The following is a 9,552-nucleotide window of genomic DNA, read 5'->3' on the forward strand; positions in this document are numbered from 1 at the left end:
GCTCGGGGGTTCATAATTCATTTATATTTTTGTTGGAAGCTCATTCAGTTTTGGTTGTTGCCCTGTTGCAGGAAGTTGCTCTGATGAATGACCGGGGTGGATTTCTCTTCCAGAGGAACCCAGGCTTAATGTGGGCTTTCTGTGGACATCACTGTATATCAATACTGCTCTAATTGTCCATGACATATAGTCTTGGCGTTTTTCCCAGACAGTCTAAATAAATCATACACTTCTGCTATAGTAAATAGTCTGTTAGAAGAGATGTTATAGGCTTACAGCCCTCCCTCTCCCTCCTGGAGCTTCTTTTTCTGTGTGAGCCTCTCCTTTTCCATGTACTTTCCATACTAAAGAAGCTCTCCGCAAGCGCACCTGCTGCCCGCGCTGCCCGGGCAGGGCTGCAGGGACAAAGTGCCCAATGGTGCAGCTCCCTCCAGGCCGGGGGGGCTGCGGGCAGGGGAGGGGGTGGCCGTGCCCCGAGCTCCGCTTTGGGGCTGGCATCTGCCCTCGACTGAGCGGAGCGGAGCTGAGCTGAGCTGGGAAGTTTCTTGCCCTGCTTAGGCGAGGCTGGCATTGCACGCTTGCCAAGTCTTTGTTAGCATATATTATTTACATCAAGAGAATGCATAAATAAAATAGTACATATCTCACAAAAATACAGGTTCTGTTAACTGGGCGTTACAAATGAAGCCCCGCGTGCTCAGACTGGGCGAACTCCCACGGAGGGGACAACTCGGGTCCTCCTGGGGTGGTGCAGGTGACAGCCCAGGCGGTGACATGGCCCAAGAGTGCAAGGGTCTCCTGAGGGTTGCAGCCCAGACAAGCGCTTCTCCAGGGAGAAGCATGGGTACGCAGCAAAATGCAAGCGCAACCTCTGCTAGGGCTGACGGTGGGAAGGTGAAGACTCCAGGGAAGAAAAGCCCGGGGCGTGCACAGAGCTGGTGGGAAAAGGTGCCGCTGTCCCAGAGGAAAATGCAGCGGGCAGGCATTGTGCTTTTGGCTGCACCCCTCCATCGCCCCAGGAGCGGAAAAGCAAGTGCCCCGCTCGCCCGGGCGGCTCAGACGCAGCAGCAGAGCGTGGAGCAGTCCAGCCTGGCAGGGGTCCCGGCGCTCCCGGCCTTCTTGTTCTCCTTGGGCAGCAGCAGCACGAAGGCCATGGCCAAGGCGCAGTGGTAGAAGCTGTGCACGTAGGTGTAATCCCACTCCTGCAAGCGGGGAGAGCGTTAGCGAGACCGGCCGGGGCCGCGGGAGCAGCGGTGCCGGGGGGCTCTGCGTTAGGTGCAAAACATTAAGTTCCTACAAGTAGCCAAAAGGAAAGGAATAAAAAAAATTCCTGAGCCTTCTGCCTCTTTTTGCTGTCAGAGAAGAAAGGATTTCCAGCCTTAAAAAAAAAAAGCAAAGTGGATTTAACACATTCCAATTTGCACATTTCCCAATTCTTGAATGAAGTGTTTCATTACCCCGCAAAGGACGCGGCGGCGAGGCCGGGGCGCGGGGGGAGGCGGTTTCTGCTAAGTGACATTTTTATGTTCTGCTAGAATTTGCAATTACTAAATGCTTTGAAAAATAATCCTTGGGGATGACTGTGAGGTTGTATCTAGCAGCTCCCAATGCACAGAGCAGCCGTAACGGCGGGGCTGAGCGCAGGCGTGACCGGCAGCTGTGTCGGGGGGTTATCGCCTTCCCCGCACGGGACAGACGGACCCTTTTGACAGGATGGGTGGACTGGCCAGCGGCGAGAGCAAAAGGTTATAAACACGAGATCGGGTGCCCCTGGGAGTCAACCGAGAGTCTTTTCTTTGGCGTGAGCCAGCTTTGGATCCGGCCATGCCTGGGTCGTATCCAGTCCTTGCCGTGGCTCCGCGAGGTGTCCTTAAGTCACCCGTGCCCGGTTTCCAAAAAAACCCTGCTTGCGTTTGACAAAACCATTTTGAGGACCGTGTACGGCTGAAGAAAGCGTGGTCCGTGTCCTTGCAACTCACTTAATGGGGGGAAAAGAGAGCGAGCATCACCCTGCGTGTCACTCACGGTCACATCTGTCCCTGCCCACACCGCAATTAACGGGCCAGGAGATGGGGACAAGCAGACCCTCGTCCCTGCCACCAGACCCCGGCACGCCAGCCCCAGAGACCTGCACCTGAGCTGGATTTTGTCCAAGGCTGGATGCAGCCCAGCAGCGTGAAGGGGGAGGTCTCCTATCCTGGTAACGTCCTTTACACCTTGTAAAGTCGGGGTGATTGAGTGTGCAAACAGGTACCTCAAAGAAGAACCTCAGCATCAGTGCTAACGCCCCAAAACAGAAGCCGGGACCGATCTGTTGGGTGTAGACGCTCTTGTCTGGATAGAGCCCCTTCTTCTCTTTCATCTTTTGTAGCTGGAAGGGAAGAGAGAGCACACCAAGTGTATTCAGCCGGATTTAGCTGGCTGCTCTGCATCCGAAAGATCCCATGAATGCTGAACTAAAACCACCCAAAGCCCACAGACGGGCTCCCCCAGGCTGCGGGGTCTGCCCGCACGTGGGCAGCACCTCTGCCTGTGTGCTGCAAGGGGTCCTCCTGCTTTATTCCCGGTCACAATGCTGCTTTCTGAATATTCGGCCCCAAACCCAGCTGAGGAAGCGCGTGCCCTCGCAAACCCAGTCTCTGGGAGAGCGGAGCCCAGCACAGCATCCGCGGGCTGGGGGATGCAGGGTGGTCTCACGCCTCGGTCCCCTCCTTGCCCATCCCCTCCCTGTCGTGGCCACTTGCTTTTAGCTGCTGGCCGGGAGGTAGATGGGGCTTAGTGACAGTCCGTAGCTGGGACTCGCATCGCTGCATTTCCATGACGCTCGGCAGCGTCTTCCTGCAATTTTTACCCCACCGCTGAATCTTCGTCCTTTCCCTTTTACAGCCGTGCCCGCTTCTGCCAATGGCTCTGCCACCCGTGCTCCCACCCAGGTCCCCAGCATCTGCTGTGGGTGGGACACGCTGCGGCACGGTGCCCGACTGTCCCAGGAGCTGCCAGCCAGAGTCAGGCAGACTACAGGCAGATTCCTTCCCACTTTATCACCGCATTTTATGCACATCTTCCACCGGCTCCGGGGCAGTTTACCAGACCCCTCTGCCTCTGAGTAGCTGTAAAAACTCCATAAATGCGTTCCTCCTGATTAGAAATGCAGGAGATGTGGTAGATTGCTCAGACCGATCGAATCTGGCGTTTATCACAAAGGCTGCTTGCCGTCTGCCTGCTTTCTGCTCGGGTTGAAGAAGAAGTGCTGTTTAATCACCGTGATGGCCTGTGCTGCGAGAGCCGGACCTCGAGGAGGAAACTGCTGGTGCAGGTTGGACCCCTCTGTGCAGGGCTCAGCCCCTTCCCCGCCGTGAGCATCCTGCAAAGCCCCGGCGCGGTGCCCTTCCCTACATACCCATTTCACGGTTATCACCAGGACGGCCGTCCCGATGGGTCCCGAGTAGACGCCGTAGCCCCAGCGGTCGTGGTAGATCCTCACGGCGATGGTGAGGACACCAAACATGACGAAGGTCGATCTCTTCGGCTCGTCAAACTCTGCCAGGGCTGCACGGCACCGAGCACAGGGAGCGTCAGCTCACCCACCCCCTTCCTCGGCTGCTCCCCTAAAGCCTTACGGGGGTCCGTCCCGCCTGCCCCGAGGACCCTCAGCATCGCGTCCAGGTCTGGTTTGCCCTTCTTACGCCTCACAGCTGGGGAAACTGAGGCACCCAGGGGCAAAGTGAACCATCCTGAGGCATCGGAGTGGTAGGTCTAGGAGCTGATTTTAAAGGTCTTGCACTCAGCGTTGCGTGTGGAAGTTAAAGGAGATGTCCCCCACACATTCCCCTTTCCTGCCTTAACCCAGAAGTCGGAGGTGACGGCAAAGATGCTTGCACCCGGTGAGCCTGCCATTGGCTCTTGGGTTCATCCTACATCTCCAACCCTCCCAAACTTGCCGGTTCAGGCCGATACAGCCTCCATCACCCTGCTCCGGTAGGACCGCACTCGCCGGTGCGACGGGGACCGGGCTGCCCGGCCGTGCCGGCACCTGCCTGAGGTTTGAAGCTGGAAGTCGCCAGTGCAAGTAAGTTATTAGAGGCTTTTGTTTAGCACAGAATGGGGTAATAACTGATAAAAGTTATGGATCCCAGTGGGCTCCATGCTTTTCCAGCTCGCACAGCTGTGTTATGGCTGTCCTGGATTTGCATTCCGGGAAGCGTGCCCGAGGGTCTGTGTCCGCACATGTGCGCTCGGGCTTTACAAGCCACAGCGAGAGGCTTCCCTGGGCTTCAGTCACCACACCTTCCACGTCCTTGGATCGCGGTTTTATAGGGAGTTTGGCTAAGGGATAATGTCCGCATTTTAATCTCTGTTGTTTCCCTGCGGGTCAATATTTTAAACATCGTAGTCCAGGATTTGTATTTTTTTTGCAAGGTTTTTGAATGCAGTAATGAAGCAATCAAGTTGAATTTTGCTGCAAGGAGCCAAAGTGTCTGGATCGGCTCTGACCTACCCTGACACTGCTGTTATCTACTGAAAATGCCCTTTGGAGATGATTTGCCTCGTTGCCTTTTCTAGCTGAGCAGAGAGAGCACTGAATTGCCACGGACAGTGTGGGAGCCCACCTTGGGACTCGCACCTTGGGGGAACAGAGCCATTTCTAAGGTTAATATTCCCCCCCCCTCGTTTTTCCCTGCAGGAAGATTTATCCCATCGCGTGCCCTGGAAGGGGGATGCTGCTGTCTGCGCTGCTCGGCGGTGAAGGGAGGAGGGATGGACCTGCGTCCGGCGGAGGGGGGGCTGCCCCACGGCTCCTGCTGGGCTCAGGGGCCGCAGAAGCCCCCCCATCCCGGCCAGAGGTCCTGCACCGTCCCTGGAGCCCCGAGGGCAGAGGGGAAGCCCTGCGGGCGTTTCGGGGCTGTGCATCAGCGTGGTGACCCCAGCTGGGCACCAGGAGGGCTGGGGACCCTGCCTGGCTGGAGGGGGGACCGGGTGGGCGGCTGCTAGAGATGGTCCGAATCTGTTGAGCAAAGCCTTTGCTGTTGGAAGGTGACTGTCCCCTCATCTCTCTCCTTACCCTACTCTCTCCTGTGAGAAATACTCTCGTCCTTCCAAAAAACACGTTGACCAAACGGGAAAATAATAGGTTTGCAGTTTTCGTCCTTCTTTAGTTCTGTCATATTTTTTTTCCTTTCTGTTACACCTTGTTTCAGTGGCAATTGAGGAACAAAATGAGAAAAAAAGAGAGTGAAGGGGATGCGGGAAAAGGAAAACTAAGTAACAGGGCACGGGTCAGGATTTTTAATAAAAAGGAAGTGAAATATATTTCTGCTTTTTCTAAGAAGATCTAATATTTCCTGTCAGCCCAGACTAGGCTTTTGATAAACTAGGAAGATGTATTTGTTTTGAGTAAAGCACTTTGATTTGCATGCTACCAAGGGAAGTGGCGGATTCTGCATTTCTTAGTGCCCCCAAGTCAGGGCAGGACAAGCTGATGGGCTCAGTATGGGAAAAATGAGGAGAAATGGGAGATTCCCTGATAGATGAGGTTTCAAACTAAGTCATCTCATAGTACTGTCCTGCCTTGAACTAAAGCGCAAGGCTGCATGTGTTTTACTTGCCAATTTGAGATAAATAATTCTGCTGTTGTAAGGACATGCATAAGAGCTGGTGAAGGCAGAGGAACACCCGCCTAACACAAACACCCAGCGCCAGAGCTCTGCTTATCTCCAAGAACAAAACTTCCCCAGCCACCACTCAGGACAGTTTTCACGTGTGTCTGGACCCCCCCCCCCCCCCCGAGTGCAATGGCTTTCCAAGGCATGAATGATATAAAAATGGATTAAACCATAGCACGGGCTGACTTCCATAAAAGCCAGTCTCAGAGCTAAGTCTTGCAGATGGGAGCTGAAAGGCAAGAGCATTTCTGGGGGCTGTACCCACTCACCGTCCCACCAGCGATGCTGACAAAGCCCGCCCGCCCTGCGAACGCTGGTGCTCTGTAGGAACCAGAGTGACCAGTGCTTACCCATCAGGGACACCCAGATGGACAGAGCTGTTCCATAGATGCTGAAGTACTCCAGGATATCGTAGCGCATGAAGCACAGCACTGATAAGCCGGGGCCATCACATGCATGGTAAATCTATTAAAAAAAAAAAAAAAACAACAAAAAAAACCATTAAGAAAGCTAGCTCTCTACCCACAGACCGCTAAGGTAAAATGAAATACTTCTCTTTTTATCAGTTGGTTTGAAACAGGCTTTTCATGGCTGTTGAGAGGATGGCCAGCCAGGAAGAGGACAGTCTCATATACACCAGGGTCACTGATACGCAGTAATGAATATATTTGAGATATAATGTCACCGTTCCCGATTGCAAATTGCCTGAGAATGAGCATTCTTCTCTCTTAGTAGAAATTATTTGTGGACGAGCTTTAGTCTGCCTCTTGGTCTGTGCCAGAATTTGCAATCTGATGACCAAGCTGCTTCGAGCCGAGCCCCAGGCAGTGTGGGGACGTCCTCTCCAGCAGAAGGACTCTGAGGTTATGGTTCTGATTGCGAAAGATTCTTGTAAAACAATTCAAAATGAGTGTCCTGATGAAATGTGTATAGACGCCAGGTCACTGTCCAGGCTAACTAGAGTTTATACGGCCAGAGTCTGAATACTGGGGAATTCACTCATTAGTGCATTCCCTTAAAAGCTGCTGGTTCCTGCCCATTAGCTCGTTGATTAGGTTATTTGCAAAAAAACCATTGTCGTGCAACATAGAGGCAAACCAAGCCAAGAGAAATTTTCCAGTGCAATCAGAGGAATGCTCCCAGTGTTTGCCTGGCGCTCGCCTTTTCCTCCGAGCGCTCAGCCCTGCGAGTTTTCTAGTGGTAGCACCAGCGTGCTTTGCTGTTTCTGAAGAAGTCCCTTCACCGCTTGGCAGGACGCCCTTGGAACGATCCTCGCTGTCATGGCCCAGCGGGGATGCTGATATTATTTATAATGGGAATTGCTGCAAGTCCTTTGGCTCGCTGCGGTTTCTAGAAAAGATTGCACCACGGCCGTAATTCTTTTCTCTGCTTGAGATTGGGTTCGAGGAGTCTGGAGACGGGGGGAAGAAAGGGTGGAAGACAAAGAGCGTGTTTCTGGCCGGCGTCGCAGCACTTGTCTGCGATGGACATATGCTTTCACTGCTCTGATGAGGTCTCCTGGGGGAGGAGGAGTGGGATGCTACAAGAAAGGCAACAGCAGCAGCTGCTGCCCTTCCTACCCCCCCCACCATGCTGGCAGCTGCCTTCCCTTCCCTTCCCTTCCCTTCCTTTCCCTTCCCTTCCCCACGCACAGATATTTTGCCTCTTCAATCTCTTCAGCGAGGACCTGTTCCACCTCCCGTCGAAACACGTGCCAATTTTCCTATTGACTTCTCGGGGAGGTGGAGCAGACACAAAACCGGTGCAAAATGAAACTGTAGATGTCTGGCTTCCCTGGGGAGCTGGGGGGGGGCTCGGTTGGGACGGTTTTATTAACTAGTCCTGTCGTTTTTATGGAACTGGCAGAACTTCTCCCCCTGCATTGTGCTTTAATTGGAGGCTTAAATGGTGGATCCTTAGGAATAAGAGACCGGCCTGGTTCAGAACCCTGCTTTACCCTCAGTGCTGCTGTGGAAGAGCTTTTCACACCGGGAAGGACCTTTAGTAGATAAAGGTCCCTGCCTCAGTTTCTCTGTCTCTGTGCAAGGGATGTGACAACCCTCATGAGATGCCTTGAGATGGGTGGGGAGAAGAGGTAAATGCCATATTGGTTGGGTTGCTGGGCTATTTCCTTCATATTCTTTAGCAGAGCGTTGCCATGGGGTTAAATAAGAGATTTTTTCCAGTGGGAACGCTGCTGTAGGTGCGCAGCCCGTGTGGGTACGGAGGCACTTAGCAGCGATACAAAGCGCGGGGCAGCTTACTGTCGGGAGCAGGGATATGAATTATTTTGTATATGTACAGATAACTGACTTTCTCCACTCATTATTCCCACATGAGGGAAGGCAGGGTGATCCTGAGCCTGGTGGAACGTTCTCAAACCGCTCTGCCAGGGTGGAGGGTTAATAATCAGTTTTCTTGATAGCTCAGCAGCATGTTTTAGTCTTTCCCAGTGCAGAAACTCCCCTGACTCCAGCGTTGCTCCCATCACCAGTTAGCAATTGCAAAATCAGTAATTCGACTACGTGCTTTTGGCTAAAGCAACAGAAGCATAGCAAGAGACTCTGGATACAATTTAAACCCCAAATTCAGCATGGCCACTTACCAGCTGTAAAACAAAGAGAAAAACCAGCTCCAAAAGACTGCGAATCAATCAACTCGCTTTGCACCCAGACCCTCTCCCTAACCTCACAACCATAAAACACCATTAAATCTATGTAAGGCCACCCTAAACCGAAGAATCAGCTACCCAGCACCGCACATGGTGGGAAATAACTGAAAATGGATATTCTGGGATCACGCTTGCTGCTGTTGGATGAGATCCAGCTACCCTTCTCAGTGGAGACCCGATGCAGGGGGCATGCGGGGGGATGAAACACGCGGTGGAGGGGACGGGGACAACTTACCGCCACGAAGAACATGGTGAAGAAGTAGACCATGGCTTCCATGTGGAAACGTCGCTTGGCCGCGATGCTGATGGTGGGGAGGAAGACCAAGGTGCTGATGGTGGGCAGAAGGAGCTTGGCCACCAGCGAACCCATGGGTGCCTCGCGGGCCAGTGGCTCCCAGAGACGGGGTCTCTGCGAGCTGGACGGGGATGGCGGAGAAAACAGCCGTGGCGAGTGTGCTTTAAAATTTAAATGCCCTGTGTGGCCGGGAGGACTGCGGGCAGGGAACAGCTGCTGCCGCCGCCGCAGCCGCCCCCTTCGCTCCTGTCTCTCCCCAACAGCGAAATTCTTGACACAGCCGGCGGCTCCCAGCGGCAGATGCTCCGCGCCCCCGATATCGCCCCGGGTGTTTCTAAAGGAGCGAAGGGGAATGTCGTCCTTGCACGCCTTGTGCTGGGTGTCGGATCTGGGTGCACAGTGGGTGAGGACTGTGGGTTTGCTTGCTCCCCATGGGGACACCCCACCTCTGCCTCCACGCCAAGCCTGGGTCAGTGCTGCTGGAGCAGCCCGGCAGGGAAAAACCATCCTCTGCTCCGCGCTGGCACAAAGTAGGGAAGAACTGGTACGTGGCAGGTACCCGGGGTTTTTAAAACAGTGGGACGTATCCTGCTACCTTTGTTGTACCTGAGGAATACACACCAAGCTCCAAATCTGCCTTTTATTTCCCCACGAGGGCGTACCTGGAGTGGGTGGCCCCGCTCTAGCGGAGCACAGGCGTCGGGGAGCTCGTGCGGTGGAGTGGTGTGCCCTCGAGTTTCTCAGCCGTGCCCTCGGGCTTTGCAGCACGGACACCCCCGGGAGACCTGTCTGAAATCCAGGAGCTGAGCGTCTCCGGGGTGGAGGAATTTGAGCAGCTCGTCGTGCGGCGCAGAAAACCTGGAGGAAAGGAGACCAAAAGCCAAGCAGCGTTTGGGCTGCTAATCCACTCAGTGGCTTCTCTC

At 54.1% G+C, this 9,552-nt stretch overlaps 1 protein-coding gene across 1 annotated transcript; it reads right to left on the minus strand.

Moving 5' to 3' along the window:
* Positions 1-626: 626 nt before the first annotated feature.
* On the minus strand, positions 627-9,346 carry MYMK (myomaker, myoblast fusion factor). Its single transcript, XM_075519877.1, has 5 exons — positions 8,570-9,346; positions 6,014-6,128; positions 3,401-3,549; positions 2,255-2,371; positions 627-1,202 (listed from the first exon to the last, which is right to left on the minus strand). The coding sequence occupies exons 1-5, from the start codon at positions 9,134-9,136 to the stop codon at positions 1,056-1,058; spliced, it is 1,095 nt and encodes a 364-aa protein (XP_075375992.1). The 5' UTR covers positions 9,137-9,346; the 3' UTR covers positions 627-1,055.
* Positions 9,347-9,552: the final 206 nt, after the last annotated feature.

The sequence above is a fragment of the Mycteria americana genome, chromosome 17 (genome assembly GCF_035582795.1).
Source record: "Mycteria americana isolate JAX WOST 10 ecotype Jacksonville Zoo and Gardens chromosome 17, USCA_MyAme_1.0, whole genome shotgun sequence".
In the NCBI taxonomy this organism is placed as follows: Eukaryota; Metazoa; Chordata; class Aves; order Ciconiiformes; family Ciconiidae; genus Mycteria; species Mycteria americana.

Coding starts and splice junctions, on each gene's coding strand:
- MYMK (XM_075519877.1), bottom strand. CDS start 9,136: ATGGTTTTTCCCTGCCGGGCTGCTCCAGCAGCACTGACCCAGGCTTGG. Junction 3,550..6,013: donor CATCTGGGTGTCCCTGATGG/GTAAGCACTGGT, acceptor GGTGCCGTGCAG/CCCTGGCAGAGTTTGACGAG. Junction 1,203..2,254: donor TGCTGAGGTTCTTCTTTGAG/GTACCTGTTTGC, acceptor CCCCGCTTGCAG/GAGTGGGATTACACCTACGT.